The 22,635-nt window shown below is 43.8% G+C and overlaps 1 protein-coding gene across 2 annotated transcripts in view; it reads left to right on the forward strand.

Moving 5' to 3' along the window:
- The first annotated feature begins 6,339 nt into the window (after window positions 1-6,339).
- usp22 (ubiquitin specific peptidase 22) overlaps window positions 6,340-22,635 on the forward strand; it is a 44,273-nt gene continuing 27,977 nt past the window's right edge. The window contains exon 1 of one of the 2 annotated variants that reach the window (XM_084160796.1): window positions 6,340-6,830. In XM_084160796.1, the coding sequence (XP_084016922.1) occupies window positions 6,711-6,830 (120 nt within the window). In that variant the 5' untranslated portion in view covers window positions 6,340-6,710. The remainder of the gene's footprint in view (window positions 6,831-22,635) is intronic. The other variant, XM_084160795.1, reaches the window with a different exon arrangement.

Here is a 22,635-nt window from a genome sequence, read left to right on the forward strand (position 1 = left end):
AGAGCCCTGACCTCAACCCCATCGAACACCTTTGGGATGAATTGGAACGCCGACTGCGAGCCAGGCCTAATCGCCCAACATCAGTGCCCGACCTCACTAATGCTCTTGTGGCTGAATAGAAGTCCCTGCAGCAATGTTCCAACATCTAGTGGAAAGCCTTCCCAGAAGAGTGTAGGCTGTTCAACGGCTCAGACATGAGATGTATGTGGCAGGGTCTACAGACAATCACGGACTACAAAAGGAAAACCAGCCACGTCACAGACACCGACGTCTTGCTTCCGGACAAGCTAAACACCTTCGCCCACTTTGAGGATAATACACGCGGCCCGCTACCAAGGACTGTGGGCTCTCCTTCTCCGTGGCCGACGTGAGTAAGACATTTAAGCATGTTAACCCCCTAGATGGCCTCCCTAGCCGCGTCCTCAGAGCATGCGCATACCAGCTGGCTGGTGTGTTTACGGACATATTCAATCTCTCCCTATCCCAGTCTGCTGTCCCCACATGCTTCAAGATTGCCACCATTTTCCCTGTACCCAAGAAAGCAAAGGTAACTGAACTAAATCACTATTGCCCCCGTAGCACTCACTTCTGTCATCATGAAGTGCTTTGAGAGACTAGTCAAGGATCATATCACCTCTACCTTACCTGCCACCGTAGACCCACTTCAATTTGCTTACCTCCCCAATCGATCCACAGACGATGCAATTGCCATCACACTGCCCTATCCCATCTGGACAAGAGGAATACCTCTGTAAGAATGCTGTTCATTGACTATAGCTCAGCATTCAACACCATAGTACCCTCCAAGCTCATCATTAAGCTCGAGGCCCTTGGTCTGAACCCCGCCCTGTGCAACTGGGTCCTGGACTTCCTGACGGGCCGCCCCCAGGTGGTGAAGGTAGGAAACATCACCTCCACTTCGCTGAACCTCAACCCTGGGGCCCCACAAGGGTGTGTGCTCAGCCCCCTCCTGTACTCCCTGTTCACCCATGACTGCGTGGCCAAGCACGCCTCCAACTCAATCATCAAGTTTGCAGACGACACAACAGTAGCAGGCTTGATTACCAACAATGACGAGACAGCCTACAGGGAGGAGGTGAGGGCTCTGATAGTGTGGTGCCAGGTAAATAACCTCTCACTCAATGTCAACAAAGCAAAGGAGATGATCGTGGACTTCAGAAAACAGCAGAGGGAGCACCTCCGTATCCACATCGACGGGACCTCAGTGGGGAAGGTGGAAAGCTTAAAGTTCCTCATTGTACACATCACTGACAAACTGAAATGGTCCATCCACACAGACAGTGTGGTGAAGAAGGCGCATCAGAGCCTCTTCAACCTCAGGAGGCTGAATAAATGTGGCTTTCTTCACCTAAAACCCTCACAAACTTTTACAGATGCACAACTTGAGAGCATCCTGTCGGGCTGTATCACTGCCTGTTATGGCAACTGCACGCGGCTCTCCAGAGGGTGGTGCGGTCTGCACCATGCATCACCGGGGGCAAACTACCAGCCCTCCAGGACACCTACAGCACCCGATGTCACAGGAATGCCAAAAAGATAATCAAGGACAACAACCACCTGAGCCACTGCCTGTTGACCCCGCTATCATCCAGAAGGAGAGGTCAGTACAGGTGCATCAAAGCTGGGACCGAGAGACTGAAAAACAGCTTCTATCTCAAGGCCATCAGACTTTTAAATAGCCTTCACTAGCACATTAGAGGCTGCTGCCTATATACATAGATTAGAAATCAATGGCTACTTTAATAAATGGAACAATAGTCACTTTAATGATGTTTACATATCTTGCGTTACTCATCTCATATGTACAGTGGGGGAAAAAAGAATTTAGTCAGCCACCAATTGTGCAAGTTCTCCCACTTAAAAAGATGAGAGAGGCCTGTAATTTTCATCATAGGTACACGTCAACTATGACAGACAAATTGAGAAAAAAATATCCTGAAAATCACATTGTAGGATTTTTAATGAATTTATTTGCAAATTATGGTGGAAAATAAGTATTTGGTCACCTACAAACAAGTAAGATTTCTGGCTCTCACAGACCTGTAACTTCTTCTTTAAGAGGCTCCTCTGTCCTCCACTCGTTACCTGTATTAATGGCACCTGTTTGAACTTGTTATCAGTATAAAAGACACCTGTCCACAACCTCAAACAGTCACACTCCAAACTCCACTATGGCCAAGACCAACGAGCTGTCAAAGGACACCAGAAACAAAATTGTAGACCTGCACCAGGCTGGGAAGACTGAATCTGCAATAGGTAAGCAGCTTGGTTTGAAGAAATCAACTGTGGGAGCAATTATTAGGAAATGGAAGACATACAAGACCACTGATAATCTCCCTCGATCTGGGGCTCCACGCAAGATCTCACCCCGTGGGGTCAAAATGATCACAAGAACGGTGAGCAAAAATCCCAGAACCACACAGGGGGACCTAGTGAATGATCAGCAGAGAGCTGGGACCAAAGTAACAAAGCCTACCATCAGTAACACACTACGCCGCCAGGGACTCAAATCCTGCAGTGCCAGACGTGTCCCCCTGCTTAAGCCAGTACATGTCCAGGCCCGTCTGAAGTTTGCTAAAGTGCATTTGGATGATCCAGAAGAGGATTGGGAGAATGTCATATGGTCAGATGAAACCAAAATATAACTTTTTGGTAAAAACTCAACTCGTCATGTTTGGAGGACAAAGAATGCTGAGTTGCATCCAAAGAACACCATACCTACTGTGAAGCATGGGGTGGAAACATCATGCTTTGGGGCTGTTTTTCTGCAAAGGGACCAGGACGACTGATCCGTGTAAAGGAAAGAATGAATGGGGCCATGTATCGTGAGATTTTGAGTGAATACCTCCTTCCATCAGCAAGGGCATTGAAGATGAAACGTGGCTGGGTCTTTCAGCATGACAATGATCCCAAACACACCGCCCGGGCAACGAAGGAGTGGCTTCGTAAGAAGCATTTCAAGGTCCTGGAGTGGCCTAGCCAGTCTCCAGATCTCAACCCCATAGAAAATCTTTGGAGGGAGTTGAAAGTCTGTGTTGCCCAGCGACAGCCCCAAAACATCACTGCTCTAGAGGAGATCTGCATGGAGGAATGGGCCAAAATACCAGCAACAGTGTGTGAAAACCTTGTGAAGACTTACAGAAAACGTTTGACCTGTGTCATTGCCAACAAAGGGTATATAACAAAGTATTGAGAAACTTTTGTTATTGACCAAATACTTATTTTCCACCATAATTTGCAAATAAATTCATTAAAAATCCTACAATGTGATTTTCTGGATTTTTTTTTCTAATTTTGTCTGTCATAGTTGACGTGTACATATGATGAAAATTACAGGCCTCTCTCATCTTTTTAAGTGGGAGAACTTGCACAATTGGTGGCTGACTAAATACTTTTTTCCCCCACTGTATGTCCAGGCAATCTATATACCAAAAATAATTAGGATCTGATCATTTTAACTTGTATTCACATTACTTGATTCATGAAATGTGTCAAAAGAAAAAAAAAAACAGTAACCCAGTGTGTCCAAAGACTAAATATAGTACAATACAGAAACAGCTGTATGTCACAAACAACAATGAGTTGAATCATATATTTGGAATATTTGGCTTAGAACAGGTCAAATAACAATATTGTATGCTTTTAAACAATTTAAGTCTGAAATATATTTAAAAATACATATGCTGAAGTTATTTTCATGATTCTTTTTTGTTACATTTTCTCAAAATCCCAACTTTGACATTGTCATAATCTATCATAATTCCAATCGTAACATTTGGCCAATGTGGCCTGTCTAGATACTTGCACGAACTACAGTGCATTCGGAAAGTATTCAGACCCCTTCCCTTTTTCCACATTTTGTTACTTTACAGCATCATTCTAAAATTGAATAATACAAAAACAAATCTTAAATCTACACACAATACCCCATAATGACAAAGAGTAAACAGGTTTTTAGAAATTGTTGCTTATTTATAAAAAATATAAAACATACCTTTTTTACATAAGTATTCAGAGCCTTTACTATGAGACTCGAAATTGAGCTCAGGTGCATCCTGTTTTTGTTGCTCATCCTTGAGAAGTTTCTACAACTTGATTGGAGTCCACCTGTGGTATATTAAATTGTTGGACATTTGGAAAGGCGCACACACCTGTCTAATATAAGGTCCCACAGTTGACAGTGCATGTCAGAGCAAAAACCAAGCCATGAGGTCGAAGGAAATATCCTTAGAGCTCCGAGACAGGATTGTGTCGAGGCACCGATCTGGGGGAAGGGTACCAAAAAATGTCTGCAGCATTGATGGTCCCCAAAAACATAGTGGCCTCCGTCATTCTTAAATGGAAGAAGTTTGGAACCACCAAGACTATTCCTAGAGCTGGCCGCCAGGCCAAACTGGGAGGTGACCAAGAAACCGATGGTCACTCTGACAGAGCTCCAGAGTTCCTCTGTGGAGATGGGAGAACCTTCCAGAAGGACAACCATCTCTGCAGCACTCCACCAATCAGGCCTTTATGGTAGAGTGGCCAGATGGAAGCCACTCCTCAGTAAATGGCACATGACAGCCCGTTTGGAGTTTGCCAAAAGGCACCTAAAGGACTCTCAGACAATGGAAAAACAAGATTCTCTGGTCCAATGAAACCAAGATTGAACCATTTGGCCTGTAGTCCCCTGTAGCTCAATTGGTAGAGCATGGCGCTTGCAACGCCAGGGTTGTGGGTTCGTTTCCCACGGGGGCCAGTATGAAAATGTATGCACTCACTAACTGTAAGTCACTCTGCATAAGAGAGTCTGCTAAATGACTAAAAATGTTTTTTTTTTTTTTATGAATGCCAAGCGTCACATCTGGAGGAAACCTGGCACCATCCCTACGGTGAAGCACGGTGGTGGCAGCAGCATGCTGTGGGGATGTTTTTCAGCGGCACTCACTGGGAGACTAGTCAGGATCGAGGGAAAGATGAACTTAGCAAAGTACAGAGAGATCCTTGATGAAAACCTGCTCCAGAGATCTCAGGACCTCAGACTGGGGCAAAGGTTCACCTTCCAACAGGACAATGACCCTAAGCACACAGCCAAGACAACTCAGGAGTGGCTTCAGGACAAGTCTCTGAATGTCCTTGAGTGGCCCAGCCAGAGCCCGATCGAACATCTCTGGAGAGACCTGAAAACAGCTGTGCAGCGACGCTCCCCATCCAACCTGACAGAGCTTGAGAGGCTCTGCAGAGAAGAATGGGAGAAACTCTCCACATACAGATGTGGCAAGCTTGTAGCGTCATAGCTACAAAGACTCAATGCTGTAATCGCTGCCAAAGGTGCTTCAACAAAGTACTGAGTAAAGGGTCTTAAGACTTAAGTACGTGTGATATTTCAGTTTTATTTTATTTTATAAAAGTGCAATATTTATAAAAACCTGTTTTTGCTTTGTCATTATGGGGTGTGTGTGGCTTGATGAGGAGAAAAAAAGAATTTAATCAATTTTAGAATAAGTCTGTAACATAACAAAATGTGGGAAAAGTCAAGGGGTCTGAATACTTTCCGAATGCTCTGTTTGTCGACCACTAAATGTCATGCCTTTACAAAAAACAGAATGTGTTCTGGACGTGAATGAGTTAACGATGGAACTGTATAAATGTATATTTTACAGTCACAAATAAAAGGGTTAGGTACAGTATCTTTTGTTTAGTCAGTTTGATGTACTGTAATTAACGTATATGCCCACCAGCGCTTGCATGTAGCCAGTGGGAATCGTTTGACAGGCTGATATGGTTTGTAATAAAGAATTGAGCCAATCGCAATATCAGTTTCCGCATAGGGGCGGGACGTAATAGGGACACGCTAATGAGGAATTCGATTAAGCTGCCCCGGGCGCCCGTTTACCGGGTGAAAGTGATTGCATTTATTTTGGAACCTGGCTGCCTCACGGTCATGAGACCGTTCTCTGCCCCGTTCTGGCCTACGGAGAAGTCGGCTCAAACTCTGCTCTTCGGTTAAGCACGCGGAGCAGAGTAGGATTCTGTGTTTTCACATGCAAGAGTGGTTGCTTTTCATAAAAACGCTTTATCTGCCTTCCCAATGAAAACTAGTTTGAAAATGTGAACAAATATTTAATGAAACATTTAAGTTATGTGTCTGGAGGAGACATCATGTTTCCTTGTTGACAACATGACCGAGCGGCGCAGATAACTTCGATGTGAGCAGGTCGTACCTCCCTCACCGGTTTCGCCCTGTGCAACCCGGGCCAATTTAATAGAATCCTCTCAATCAAAACCAGGTACCCCCTTTCCATTGGTCGATAGAGGTATGAATGAGGTGGGGCTTGCAGCAAAGCTCGCGGTGTTCTGTTGAAATGCCATTACCGACCATTAAAACAACTGGGACTGAAAATTTACCGAAGTGGGGACAACGACAAATACGACCCAAAGGTGGATTTAATTGCACGAGAAATGTCAACATTTGGAAATGGGATTACGCAAGGATTGCATTGATGTGTACTGCATTTCCCTCCGGTTTAGCCGTGGCTAGCTACCTCTCAAGCTAGCCGAATCGGAACAATCGGTAGCTAGCCAGCCAGCTATCCAACATAGTTAGCTAGCTAACTACAGTAACTCTATAGACTTAGGTTATATGTAGTAGGACTAGGACGGTGCACGTTTCATCGCTAAAAATACTGAAAACGAATGTTGTTTCTGTCATGAGTCCAGCCGGGTGCCCCCATGTGAACGGTTTCAAAGTGGATAACTGGAAACAGAATCTACGGGTCATTTACCAATGCTTTGTGTGGAGTGGATCTGCCGAAACCAGGAAACGCAAGGTAAAATTGTAAACTGTCGCTAGCTGACTAGCTCAGAACATGCAGCAGCAGACCGCTTCTCAAGAGAAGTTCCCTCGACGTCTCACTGGCTAGCTGTCGCACATCATCACTATGTCTAAGTACCAAGTCACACACAAAGAGGCAACTCATACAAGTGTGTGACAGACCCTGTTTAGTCAATTAGCTAACGTAAACTTTAGAGCAAACTAGTGATATTTGCTACGGTTTGCCACCATAGCACTTGTCGAACGTTGTCTAGGTAACGTTGACTAACTACAGTACACATTTTCAGGCATGTCTGTTTCTCACGGCTTGGGCAGTTGTACGTTTACTAACTAACTGACTGGTGCAGTTTTGGACAGGATTGACACTGAAGGGTGTGTGTGATGAAACGGTTAATTTAATACCTAACCCCCTACGTCTCATGCATCACACAATCTTGTGTACATGTGTGCGCGCCTGTTTAAGCAGTCCCATCTGTTTACCATCCTTGCATCCCCAGCTAGCTACATTGCTTGTCTCTCTGGAAAGTATCTCGTAGGCTACAATGAAAATAAGTAAATCTCTACAGTCTGAATAACATGAACACAGTACTTGGGTTATTTCATCCAAATGTGCAATTCCTTTGCTAGTTCTACTTTTCCGTGTGCTATCTGCGCTCATCACCAACCGCCCCCGCGCAACGGTACAGACACACAAAATACGATTATCTTATGTTCCTTATGAGCCAAGTACGGTCGGGTCTGGGGATATTATATAACTAACGTAGTTACCTCTTGTAAAAAAAAAATTACATGCGTGTATGTCCATATCATGATTAACCCACGCTTCCATTGGATACAGTATTAAGACACGGTTGGAGAGTTTCACCAAATATTTTTTTCCACCAATATATTTTCAAACTGCTTTGGTAGACCATAATCTCAAAGCATATTATCTAGTCTACATTATAATTATCATGCAGTACTGTCTGTGTCCACACAATGCGTCATATAACTGCTGTCATTCTAGCTAGACTAGAGCCTCCGCCTGTTGGTGTCACTGTGTTTGTAGGCAGTGCATCACCTACCATCTCCATATATTTTCAAAGGTTAGGCCAACTTAAACCCACTTATCTTTATCCCACCGTTGCGTTTTGCCCAAGTTCATCAAGTGATACTGAGAGGCTGCAGTGAAGGATTCACACAAGCACTAAGCCAGCAATGTCTAATTTTTTGACCCAATCCAGATATCATGTGTGGTTGGACTAACCCCAGGAGTTTGCATACCTTAGTCCTCATGTAACTGTATTGTTTGTTCAGGGTTGCGCTGTAGACACAGCAGGGGTGCAGGGCTCTAGCATAACTTTTTTACAAGGAGCACGTGTGCGCCTAAGTTGAAAAATGTAGGCGCACACAAATTTAGGAGCACAATGGAAAATATTTGAGGTAATGAAGCTAGAATCCCTGTCTGTTTCCCCCAGGCCTCTGTCTCTGTGGGTTTAAGGGTTTATTGGTATCATGTGTACAGTGTAGCTTCCTTCCAAATGGTTTCAACATTCTAACTCTTTCATCTCAGGGCCCTCAGCTTGCTAACCGCAACACACACACACACACACTGTAGCCAGTGTTTTGTAAGGTAAATGGTAACCATCTCACTATCTAAAAACATTATGAACAGTTTTGTCCTTCTGACTGAGTGAGTCCTCATATCACTTCTGGTTTGAGTTAGGGATGGGCATGGGAACGGACGTCAACTCTATCTTTTACCGGATAAAAAAATTATCAAATACTGAAAAACTATTTGGTGGAATGTGCTTTGTGAAAAAAATGAAATTGTCTCAACTGTTCCAGACAGAGGCACGAACAGATCTACTCCCTATCGGATTATTTAACAAGGGTGTATGTTTCTCATATCGAAGCTAATGACTGAGCACATAATGCATGCATCGCTATGTATCCTACAAAATAGAATATCTGAGTTCAGAGCGTGGTGTCATATCAGAATGCTTCAACCAATATCACGTGTGACAGCTGTGAGCAGTCTGCTGCACCCCCTAACCAGCCATATAGCCTACTCGGCTGCTTCTCTCCGTCTGTTCTTTCTGCGCGTCTCCATCAATTAAAAAATGTTATGTAGCCGTGATGGCGAGCTGGAGTGTGCAGACAGTGATGGGGTTTCTGTTACATTTGTTTGATTATTGGAGTTGCTTGCAGCGTGAGTGAAGTGGACACGTATCTCCTGTAAGAACAAGCAGGCCAGTCTGACTAGGCTTTGCTGTCACGCTGCCTCTGAGTGCCTCTGCCATAGATGAAAAAGAGAGCTCAGTGAGTCATCCTTGCGCATTTACAACCCTGAAAACCTACTCAGATGTTTCCAAGGTAGGATGCATATGCCTAATCAATGTAATTCGAAGATAAATCAGTCAAATCAATCTCTAATTCAGGTGTTACTTAAATTCTGTTTGGTGCCTAACTTTTGGTGTGTGTGAGAGTGAGTGGTGTGTGAGCGAGAGAGGATGTGTGTGTGTGGGAGAGGGAGTAAGTGAGCGAGAGTATGTGTGAGGGAGAGAGTGTGTAGGCTGTGTGTAAAGTTGTCTGAAGAGTAGGCTAAAGATGGTTTCATATTGGCCTAGTGTGTTTTCCCCTGCCGCAATGAAAATGTAGATCATTATGCATTCATATTCCTTACTACATTCCTCCTGCCCAATCACAGGTAGGCCTTTTGGATATGAGCAAATCAGCTATTTTCTGCAATAGCCTTTTCTATTATACAGTAAAAAGTGTGAAGTTAAATAGAGGCGTGACTATCAGGGGAAAGGTTTTTGTGCAGCACACATGCAGAACGTATAGAAAACAGGCTTCCTGGGCGGGGTAAACCCTGTGGTATCTGATATCACATCGGTAGGAACATTTTGGTGTGACAACCCCACTCTGAAAATAGGCCAATTTTCTTGTGGTTTACAGATTTTTGTGTGTGTGTATCTGTGCTAAAACGTGTCACCTTTTTGGGCCCTCACCAGTTAGCATCCCTGCTCTCTAGTTGTTTGACTCCACGCAACCCCATCTTGCGTTAGGCCAGGAATCTATATTTAACCATGCGTGTAATGGTAATCTAAACCTACCTGTCCGCTGGGTGGTGATGAGTTATGGGGATACCTGTGTTCAGAGCTGTCATAGACCAGGCTTGTTGTATTTAATCAGGGCTGACGCGACGGTCTGGGGGCGTGGAACGGCGGCGACAGACTGATGATGAATATCTATCTTTTGCTCTGATTTTCACCCACTCTTTCTGTCAGTTTCTTTCTCTGCCTCTTTTTTCCCCTCCTTCAGCTCTCCTTTCCTACTCACTTATTCCCCCCCCCCACGCAGTAGCCCCTGCTCCATGGATACCTCAATTAGGGTAAATGGAGTGAGTGATGCATGGATGAGGAGAGAACAAACAAACGGATGGAGCGTCTGGGGTGGACCTCCTAATGAGCAGTTGATTGTCTCATCAGTCTGCTTCATACACGCCTCGTTTCCGCCCTGAGAGGAACAGACCCACAGAGAGGTGACATAACACCCAGGTCGTGTTCACTATGGCAAACTGTAGCAAAAACCTTTGAAACAGAAATGTGTTTAAAGAACTGTAGGTATTACCTCCCTGTATTGCTTTTTCAAACCTGTTCCGTGCCTCAACCTAGTCATTTCTCTTATGATACTGTCTGTTCCCACCTCCTAAAGCCCACTAAGGCAGCTCCATTGAAGCAGTTGTTATGAACGCACTGTGTGCTGTCCTCTTCACCACCTTTGACCAGCCACTCTATGCCCCATTTAACTTTGTGAATTTTGCTCGCTTGAAATCGTCTGGCAGGTGGGTCTTTTGAGTGATCTGATTGTTGAGGAAAGCCTAGCGCCTAATACCTTTGGTCAACATCATAACCTTCATTCGGCCTTGTGTCCCTTCCACCTAAGTCTTTCTCTACTGAAACCTTCAAATCAAAGTTTATTGGTCGCGTACACAGATTTGCAGGTGCAGCTAAATACTTGTCATACTAGCTCCAACAGTGCAGTAGAATGTCTAGCAAATACAACACAAATAACATAAACATTTAAACAAGAAATGTCAGAATGAGTCCCATGTCGGATTCCAGAATGTAAATATGTGGTGTGACAGTATATCATTTGGGAAAGAAAATTACATGTACAGTAGTAGGTCCACTACCAGTCAAAAGTTTGGACACACCTTCTATATTTTTACTATGTTTTACATTGTAGAATAATAGTGAAGACATCAAAATGAAATAACACATATGGAATCCTGTAGTAACCAATAAAGTGTTAAACAAATCAAAATATATTTTATATTTGAGATTCTTCAAATAGCCACCCTTTGCCTTGATGACAGCTCTGCACACTCTTGGCATTCTCTTAACCAGCTTCACCTCAAATGCTTTCCAACAGTCTTGAAGGAGTTCCCACATATGCTGAGCACTTGTTGGCTGCTTTTCCTTCACTCTGCGGTCCGATTCATCCCAAACCATCTCAATTGGGTTGAGGTCGGGGCATTGTGGAGGCCAGGTCATCTGATGCAGCACTCCATCACTATCCTTCTTGGTCAAAAGCCCTTACACAGCCTGGAGGTGTGTTGGGTCATTGTCCTGTTGAAAAACAAATGATAGTCCCACTAAGCCCAAACCAGATGGGGTGGCGTATCGCTGCAGAATGCTGTGGTAGCCATGCTGGTTAAGTGTGCCTTGAATTCTAAATAAATCACACAGTGTCACCAGCAAAGCACCATCACACCACCACCTCCATGCTTTACGGTGGGAAATACACATGCAGAGATCAGCCGTTCACCCACACCGTTTCTCACAAAGACACGGCCTTTGGAACCAAAAATCTCAAAATTGGACTCCAGACCAAAGGACACATTTCCACTGGTCTAATGTCCATTGCTCGTGTTTCTTGGCACAAGCAAGTCTCTTCTTATTATTGGTGTCCTTTAGTAGTGGTTTCTTTGCAGCAATTCGACCATGAAGGCCTGATTCACACAGTCCCCTCTGAACAGTTGATGTTGATGTATCTGTTACTTGAACTCTGAGAAGCATTTATTTTGGCTCGAATTTCTGAGGCTGGTAACTCTAATGAACTTATCCTCTGCAGCAGAGGTAACTCTGGGTCTTCCATTCCTGTGGCGGTCCTCATGATTATTCTGGCATTTCACATTGTTAAAATAAAGTGGCGATCCTAACTGACCTAAGACAGGGCATTTTTACTAGGATTAAATGTCAGGGATTGTGAAAAACTGAGTTTAAATGTATTTGGCTAAGGTGTATGTAAATTTCTGACTTCAGCTGTACATACACAGTGAGTAAACGGCAGTAATTTAAATAGTACATGAAGTGATCAGACCCCTTGACTTTTTCCAAGTTTTGTTACGTTACAGCCTTTTTCTAAAATTGATTAAATTGTTTTTTTTCCCTCATCAATCTACACACAATACCCCATAATGACAAAGTGAAAACAGGTGGACTCAAATCAAGTTGTAGAAACATCTCAAGGATGATCAATGGAAACCAGACGCACCTGAGCTCAATTTCGAGTCTAATAGCAAATAAGGTATTTCTGTTTTTTTTTTTTTTTAATAAATGTACAAACATTTCTCAACCTGTTTTTGCTTTGTCGTTATGGGGTATTTTGTGTAGATTGAGATTATATTTAAGTGTGTTCCAAATAAATATCTCCAGCCTGCTGGTTAAGACGAGGGGCTCAAGGTAATTTCTGTTACCTCTTGAGAGACAAGTCCTGGATAGTTTCAGGTCATTGACCACATGCCCAGTCTCTGCTGGGTTTCAGAGAGGAGGGCTGAGTTTGTGTGTGTGTCCTAAAGAAAACGTTGGAGGAGTGGCTTACACACACACAGTCTCTCACATACACACACTGTTGTATATTAATGCATCTTCATAATTCATGGACACATACATGCTTAAACATGCTGCAGCATTCTTCCTGGAATATGAATTGATGGAATGTATATTCATACATGCTGGCATTCTGTGTTATTTGATATACACTGAACAAAAATATGAACGTAACAATTTCAAGGATTTTACTGAGTTACAGTTCAAATAAGAAAATCAGCCAATTGAAATAAATAAATTAGGGCCTAATCTATGGACTTCTAATGGCTGGGAATACAGATATGCATCTGTTGGTCACAGATGCACTATACAGTGCATTCGGAAAGTATTCAGACCCCTTCCCTTTTTCCACATTTTGTTACGTTACAGCCTTATTCTAAAATTGATATACAATTATTTTTTTCAATCGACACACAATACACCATAATGACAAAGCGAAAACAGGTTTGTATTTTATTTTGCAAATGTATAAAAAAAACTGATACCTTATTTACATAAGTATTCAGACCCTTTGCTATGAGACTCGAAATTGAGCTCAGGTGCATCCTGTTTCTGTTGATCATTCTTGATGTTTCTACAACTTGATTGGAGTCCACCTGTGGTAAATTCAATTGATTGGACATGATTTGGAAAGGCACACACCTGTCTACGTAAGGTCCCACAGTTGACAGTGCATGTCAGAGCAAAAACAAACAAGCCATGAGTTCGAAGGAATTGGCCGTAGAGCTCCGAGACAGGATTGTGTCGGCACAGATCTGGGGAAGGGTACCAACAATTTCTGCAGCATTGAAGGTCCTCAAGGACACAGTGGCCTCCATCATTCTTAAGTGGAAGATTGGAGTTTGGAACCACCAAGACTCTTCCTAGAGCTGGCCGCCTGGCCAAACAGAGCAATCGTTGGAGAAGGGCCTTGGTCAAGGAGGTAACCAAGAAACCGATGGTCACTCTGACAGCGCTCCAGAATTCCTCTGTGGAGATGGGTGCACCTTCAAGAAGGACAGCCATCTCTGCAGCACTCCACCAATCAGGCCTTTATGGTAGTGGTCAGACAGAAGCCACTCCTCAGTAAAAAGCACATGACAGCCCGCTTGGAGTTTGCCAAAGGGCACCTAATGGACTCTCAGACCATGAGAAACAAGATTCTCTGGTCTGATGAAACCAAGATTGAACTCTTTGGCCTGAATGCCAAGCGTCACGTCTGGAGGAAACCTGGCACCATCCCTACGGTGAAGTATGGTGGTAGCAGCATCATGCTGTGGGGATGTTTTTCAGCGGCAGGGACTGGGATACTACTCAGGATCCAGGGAAAGATGAACGGAGAAAAGTACAGAGAGATCCTTGATGAAAACCTGCTCCAGAGCGCTCAGGACCTCAGACTGGGGCGACGGTTCACCTTCCAACAGGACAACGCTAAGCACACAGCCAAGACAACGCAGGAGTGGCTTCGGGACAAGTCTCTGAATGTCCTTGAGTGGCCCAGCCAGAGCCCGGAATTGAACCTGATCGAACATCCTCTGGAAAATAGCTGTGCAGCGACGCTCCCCATCCAACCTGACAGAGCTTGAGAGGCTCTGCAGAGAAGAATGTGAGAAACTCTCCAAATACAGGTGTGCCAAGCTTGTAGCGTCATACCCAATAAGACTTGAGGCTGTAATCGCTGCCAAAGGTGCTTCAACAAAGTACTGAGTAAAGGGTCTGAATACTTACGTAAATTTGATATTTCCATTTGTATTTTCTGACATTTGCAAACATTTCTTAACCTGTTTTTGCTTTGTTATTATGGGGTATTGTGTGTAGATTGAGGGGGGGGGGGGAATAACTATTTAATCCATTTTAGAATAAGGCTGTAACGTAACAAAAAGTGAAGGAGTCTTTGTTCTCAGGCCTGGAGGGAAGCCAAAGTAATTCCGCTACCCAAGAATGGTAAAGCGGCCTTTACTGGTTCTAACAGTAGACCTATAAGCTTGCTGCCAGCTCATAGCAAACTTTTGGAAAAAATGTTTGACCAAATACAGTGCTATTTCTCTGTAAACAAATTAACAGACTTTCAACATGCTTATATGGAAGGGCCCTCAACATGTACTGCACTGACACAAATGACTGATGATTGGTAGAAAGAAATTGATAATAAGAAGATTGTGGGAGCTGTACTGTTAGATTTCAGTGCAGCCTTTTGATATTATTGACCATAACCTGTTGTTGAGAAAACATATGTTATGGCTTTTCAACCTCTGCCATATTGTGGATTCAGAGCTATCTATCTAATAGAACAGAGTTTTCTTTAATGGAAGCTTCTCTAATGTCAAACATGTAAAGTGTGGTGTACCACAGGGCAGCTCTCTAGGCCCTCTACTATTTTCTATTTTTACCAATGACCTGCCACTTGCATTAAACAAAGCATGTGTGTCCATGTATGCTGATGATTCAACCATATATGCATCAGCAACCACAGCTAATGAAGTCACCGAAACCCTTAACAAAGAGTTGCAGTCTGTTTTGGAATGGGTGGCCACTAATAAACTGGTCCTGAACATCTCTAAAACTAAGAGCATTGTATTTGGTACAAATCAGTCCCTAAGTTCTATACCTCAGCTGAATCTGGTAATGAATGGTGTGGCTGTTGAACAAGTTGAGGAGACTAAATTACTTGGCGTTACCTTAGTTTACAATCTATCATGGTCAAAACATATAGATTCAATGGTTGTAAAGATGGGGAGAGGTCTGTCCGTAATAAAGAGATGCTCTGCTTTTTTGACACTTTTTTGTCTAATCTTGATTATTGTCCAGTAGTGTGGTCCAGTGCTGCAAGGAAAGACCTAGTTAAGCTGCAGCTGGCCCAGAACAGAGCGGCACGTCTTGCTCTTCATTGTAATCAGAGGGCTGATAAAAATACTATGCGTGCCAGTCTCTCTTGGCTAAGAGTTGAGGAGAGACTGACTGCATCACTTCTTTTTATAAGAAACAATGTGTTGAAAATCCCAAATTGTTTGCATAGTCAACTTACACACAGCTCTGACACACGCACTTACCCCACCAGACATGCCACCAGGGGTCTTTTCACAGTACCCAACTCCAGAACAAATTCAAGAAAGCGTACAGTATTATATAGAGCCATTATTGCATGGAGCTCCATTCCATCTCCTATTGCTCAAATAAACAGCAAACCTGGTTTCAGAAAAACAGATAAAGCAACACCTCACGGCACAATGCCTCTCCCCTATTTGACCTAGATAGGTTGTGTGTATCTATTGATATGTAGGCTACGTGTGCCTTAAAATAAAAGTATGTACAGTGGGGGGAAAAAAGTATTTAGTCAGCCACCAATTGTGCAAGTTCTCCCACTTAAAAAGATGAGAGGCCTGTAATTTTCATCATGGGTACACGTCAACTATGACAGACAAATTGAGAAAAAAAATTCTCCAGAAAATCACATTGTAGGATTTTTTTAATGCATTTATTTGCAAATTATGGTGGAAAATAAGTATTTGGTCACCTACAAACAAGTAAGATTTCTGGCTTTCACAGACCTGTAACTTCTTCTTTAAGAGGCTCCTCTGTCCTCCACTCGTTACCTGTATTAATGGCACCTGTTTGAACTTGTTATCAGTATAAAAGACACCTGTCCACAACCTCAAACAGTCACACTCCAAACTCCACTATGGCCAAGACCAAAGAGCTGTCAAAGGACACCAGAAACAAAATTGTAGACCTGCACCAGGCTGGGAAGACTGAATCTGCAATAGGTAAGCAGCTTGGTTTGAATAAATCAACTGTGGGAGCAATTATTAGGAAATGGAAGACATACAAGACCACTGATAATCTCCCTCGATCTGGGGCTCCACGCAAGATCTCACCCCGTGGGGTCAAAATGATCACAAGAACGGTGTGCAAAAATCTGGATAAGAGCGTCTGCTAAATGACGTAAATGTAAAAATCCCAGAACCACACGGGGGGACCTAGTGAATGACCTGCAGAGAGCTGGGACCAAAGTAACAAAGCCTACCATCAGTAACACACTACGCCGCCAGGGACTCAAATCCTGCAGTGCCAGACGTCCCCCCCTGCTTAAGCCAGTACATGTCCAGGCCCGTCTGAAGTTTGCTAGAGTGCATTTGGATGATCCAGAAGAGGATTGGGAGAATGTCATATGGTCAGATGAAACCAAAATAGAACTTTTTGGTAAAAACTCAACTCGTCGTGTTTGGAGGACAAAGAATGCTGAGTTGCAGCCAAAGAACACCATACCTACTGTGAAGCATGGGGGTGGAAACATCATGCTTTGGGGCTGTTTTTCTGCAAAGGGACCAGGACGACTGATCCGTGTAAAGGAAAGAATGAATGGGGCCATGTATCGTGAGATTTTGAGTGAAAACCTCCTTCCATCAGCAAGGGCATTGAAGATGAAACGTGGCTGGGTCTTTCAGCATGACAATGATCCCAAACACACCGCCCGGGCAACGAAGGAGTGGCTTCGTAAGAAGCATTTCAAGGTCCTGGAGTGGCCTAGCCAGTCTCCAGATCTCAACCCCATAGAAAATCTTTGGAGGGAGTTGAAAGTTCGTGTTGCCCAGCGACAGCCCCAAAACATCACTGCTCTAGAGGAGATCTGCATGGAGGAATGGGCCAAAATACCAGCAACAGTGTGTGAAAACCTTGTGAAGACTTACAGAAAACTTTTGACCTGTGTCATTGCTAACAAAGGGTATATAACAAAGTATTGAGAAACTTTTGTTATTGACCAAATACTTATTTTCCACCTTAATCTGCAAATAAATTCATAAAAAATCGATTTTCTGGAGAAAAAAAATCTCATTTTGTCTGTCTTAGTTGACATGTACCTATGATGAAAATTACAGGCCACTCTCATCTTTTTAAGTGGGAGAACTTGCACAATTGGTGGCTGACTAAATACTTTTTCCCCCACTGTATTTGTGCATGAAAGTTAGGAGAAATACGTTTTTTTTGTGTGAATGGAAATTTTCTGGGACGTTTTATTTCATCTCTTGAAACATGGGACCAAAACCTTACATGTTGCGTTTATATTATTGTTCAGTATACTACCTCAGAGCTATAGCCAAAAGGATAGGGATTCCATTTTTGTTTACTTTAGATTTCGGATGAAGATGGAGTAAGATGCTGCTGTGAACATGGACTCTTCTCAGTAAAGGTTCTTGAGAGAAGGAGCTGAGGATTAGCAACTTTTCAAGCGCAAACCATCAACTATGCTGTATGACCTTTGGCTCCCAAGGTTATCTGAACTCCATTTATCCCTCTCTTCTCTCCCTTTCTCACTCTCTCTTCCCCATCTCTCGGGCACAGCTGATCTCCTTGCTTTCTATCCCATCATGCCTTGCACTTCACAGCCACGCTGACTCACAGCAACAATCCCGCCTCATCTGCATGCGTTTGAACTGTCACTATTCGTCCTACTGCCACGTTCTCTCTCATCCTCTCTCCTACCCCCCCCCCCAAGTCACCCTCCATATTTCACATCATCCCTCTGCAGCAGTATGCTTTCCATTCCATATACCCAACCTAACCAGTCACAATGGATTCAGGGTATGGTGGCCCTAGCCATCAGTTATGTGTAGGATGTTCTAGCCCAGTGTTCCCCCTCTGTCTGTCTCGGTCCGAGAACAGTAAGTGGACAGTAAGTGACTCAGTCTTTGTTGGTCAGTACACTGAGGATCTCTCCATCGGCCTGCTGCTCGCCTCTCCTGTGATGTTTGTGTAGTTGGCGCTGTCGCACTTCCTCTGACTAGCCACCTTTCCCCCTCACTGCATCATGCCCCCTCGCCAACACAGAGCAGCCTTTCTCTCACTCCGGCCAAGCCAATGTATGATGTCATCCCGGAAGAAGACCAATCAACATTCTTAGGCCACTCTCACTCTTGTCCAGTTCAACTTCCACAGTGACCCTCAGGATCTAGGTGTGTGTGTGTGTGTGTTTAACTAAAAAGCTTCAGCGTGAATGGGTGTGTATCGTGTGTGTGTGATGTATCAGTGTGTTGCGAGCCAGCAGCAGTCTTGTAGGAGGAAGCAGATCTATCTTCAGCCCTCTTTATCAGATGATCTGGTCACGGGGAAAGGCTGCGATGGGATACACCTCCTTATAGGATATTAACACCAACATAAAATAATGTTGACAACACTGCCATACCCTGGCTTTGTGTTCAGTACGGTGTGCAACGTTGAATTCAACGGCTGTTTGGAGAAATGCCATGACAGCTGCTGTCCATAGAAATGTATAGAGGGGGCACCTCAGATCTGTAATTGATCGCTTCTGTGATGGCAAAGTTCATAGAGGGCTTTCCTGTGCAGTGGCAAGTGTGCCCTCTATACATCTCTATGGGTCCGTGTTAGGGATGTTAACGGTTAACTGCCAAAAATACATTTGACTGGTCATGTTTATCGGGCTAGGTTAATTTTGCTTAATGTAGTTAATTTGCGTAACGTGTGTATTTTCGTTAGTCGTCATGCATCTTATTTATCACACGCGCACAGCATACAGGGAACCTGTTTTGAGGAGCAGAATGGCCTATCACCTGTCAGACAGTGCGAGAGCAGCTCCTCAAAAAGCTGGTACTGGAGTGAAACAGGCTTTTATAAGCCCAGTCATTTTGCCAGAATTAACACACGATTGCATTTAGAATTGTTAACTGTTTTGATGGCCACGATTTTAAAAAGGGCTGTTTTTATTTCTTAACTCGTAATTAAAGCGGGCCTGCCATTCGAGTGCATAGGCTATTGTCAACGATAGGCAAGCTATCAGCGCATCACCCACCACTTTACAGTGAGCTTGAGGCAGTATAGTTGTTTGAAACCTGAACTTTTGACTACTTCAAAAAATGAGTCTTAACTTGCTTCAAAGTAACCTAGCCAAAATCCAACCATATAAATGTGGAGGCAAGACTTCCTCAGGCCATTTTAACCAGCATTTCTCTCCTGAAGAAGGGATGTGTGAAGAAAAGAGAAAATGGGAGAGGGACAGAGGATGGGAAATGCAGATGGATGAAGTGAAGAGGACGATGAGAGGAACAGACGGAAAGGAAGAAAGAAGAGGGGGAGTGAACAGTGGAGGAGAAATGTCAAAGGATGTGGGTGTGTGAGGGCAAGCTGTGAGTCTGGGACAGAGAAGAGGGAGGCTGAGAGCAGCTGTACTGCAGTGCAGAACACCCAGTACTCTGTATGTGTGTATTTCCTCTGTTTTATGGAGATAACCTGATCCTAGGTCTTTCCTTTGGCTGGATTACAGTGGGGAAAAAAAGTATTTAGTCAGCCACCAATTGTGCAAGTTCTCCCACTTAAAAAGATGAGAGAGGCCTGTAATTTTCATCATAGGTACACGTCAACTATGACAGACAAAATGAGAAAAAAAAATCCAGAAAATCACATTGTAGGATTTTTAATGAATTTATTGGCATATGATGGTGGAAAATAAGTATTTGGTCAATAACAAAAGTTTCTCAATACTTTGTTATATACCCTTTGTTGGCAATGACACAGGTCAAACGTTTTCTGTAAGTCTTCACAAGGTTTTCACACACTGTTGCTGGTATTTTGGCCCATTCCTCCATGCAGATCTCCTCTAGAGCAGTGATGTTTTGGGGCTGTCGCTGGGCAACACAGACTTTCAACTCCCTCCAAAGATTTTCTATGGGGTTGAGATCTGGAGACTGGCTAGGCCACTCCAGGACCTTGAAATGCTTCTTACGAAGCCACTCCTTCGTTTCCCGGGCGGTGTGTTTGGGATCATTGTCATGCTGAAAGACCCAGCCACGTTTCATCTTCAATGCCCTTGCTGATGGAAGGAGATTTTCACTCAAAATCTCACGATACATGGCCCCATTCATTCTTTCCTTTACACGGATCAGTCGTCCTGGTCCCTTTGCAGAAAAACAGCCCCAAAGCATGATGTTTCCAACCCCATGCTTCACAGTAGGTATGGTGTTCTTTGGATGCAACTCAGCATTCTTTGTCCTCCAAACATGACGAGTTGAGTTTTTACCAAAAAGTTATATTTTGGTTTCATCTGACCATATGACATTCTCCCAATCCTCTTCTGGATCATCCAAATGCACTTCAGACGGGCCTGGACATGTACTGGCTTAAGCAGGGGGACACGTCTCGCACTGCAGGATTTGAGTCCCTGGCGGCGTAGTGTGTTACTGATGGTTGGCTTTGTTACTTTGGTCCCAGCTCTCTGCAGGTCATTCACTAGGTCCCCCCGTGTGGTTCTGGGATTTTTGCTCACCGTTCTTGTGATCATTTTGACCCCACGGGGTGAGATCTTGCGTGGAGCCCCAGATCGAGGGAGATTATCAGTGGTCTTGTATGTCTTCCATTTCCTAATAATTGCTCCCACAGTTGATTTCTTCAAACCAAGCTGCTTACCTATTGCAGATTCAGTCTTCCCAGCCTGGTGCAGGTCTACAATTTTGTTTTTGGTGTCCTTTGACAGCTCTTTGGTCTTGGCCATTGTGAAGTTTGGAGTGTGACTGTTTGAGGTTGTGGACAGGTGTATTTTATACTGATAACAAGTTCAAACAGGTGCCATTAATACAGGTAACGAGTGGAGGACAGAGGAGCCTCTGAAAGAAGAAGTTACAGGTCTGTGAGAGCCAGAAATCTTGCTTGTTTGTAGGTGACCAATTACTTATTTTCCACCATAATTTGCAAATAAATTCATTAAAAATCCTACAATGGGATTTTCTGGATTCTTTTTCCTCAATTTGTCTGTCATAGTTGACGTGTACCTATGATGAAAATTACAGGCCTCTCTCATCTTTTTAAGTGGGAGAACTTGCACAATTGGTGGCTGACTAAATACTTTTTTTCCCCACTGTATATTACTCCAATAAAAAGAGGAGGAATCCATTGAGTTCTTCCATCCTTTTTGCAGATTCCACATCCTCTGTATCCTACCGCTCTCTCACGTCTTGCTGCTTTTACTCCTTCACCCACTCCCCTTTGCTCCCGACATCATCTCTTTTTACATCCCCCGCTTTACTTTTCTCCCTCCTTCTCTTTGTCTCCCTCTGGTCTGGCAGAGATCAGCTGTCTCAAGGCTCTGCTTAGATCAGGCAGGATTGACTTTGGCATCCCTCTTTCTTTCCCTCCATCACTCCTCTCGCTCCCCTTCGACCTCCCTTTTTGTTCCCCTGCTCTAGTCTGTTTTCACACACACACACACACACACACACACTCTGAGATTGTGCTTCCACTGCTGCCACTAGGGACACCTTGGCAGGACAGCTTTCCACAGCAAAATGGTATCGGTGCATAAATGGGGTGCAAAATGGTACAGCAGAGGTTAGCCTTACTGTTACGGTTTCTAACGGCAGCCTAAAGAAAGGGGATCAAAAAATGAAGGCAAGTGGTCACCAAACGGCCGATCGGCATTCCTAGTCAATTGCGTAACATTTCTATAAAAAACCTAACGAAAAAACCTTGCATTCCTACTATTTTCTGTCTACCGCTGTTGGTAATAGGTGCACTTGTTTCAGCTGCCCTGCGCAGCTGGTAGGCGACGCGTTCCCATTTTGAACCATTTCATTGTGTACAAACTCTGCCTCGTCGGCGTGCCCGGAGAGCAAATCAAGTGTACCTACAGGCCTACCGCTAGCCAGTCGGATTGCTCAGATCAGTGTGTGCAGCTAAACTAAACGTAATTCAAATACTTTGTTTCCTAACTTTGCGTCGTCTTCAGTCCAGCCAGAGTCCGTCGAAGAACAGGAAGTGACCAAACCACAGAAGATGATTACTGTGGTTTTTGGTGACGGCTTTATGGGATAACTAGCAACTTGTAAACAATGACCCATTCCTGTAAGTGAGTGCTATTTTAATGGTAATGTTAAATAATAGGCTACACGTTGGCTGTTAAGCAAATTGACTGTTGCCTCCCATTTTAAGTTTATTGGG

Source organism: Coregonus lavaretus, assembly GCF_964263955.1.
Source record: "Coregonus lavaretus genome assembly, chromosome: 1".
NCBI lineage: Eukaryota > Metazoa > Chordata > Actinopteri > Salmoniformes > Salmonidae > Coregonus > Coregonus lavaretus.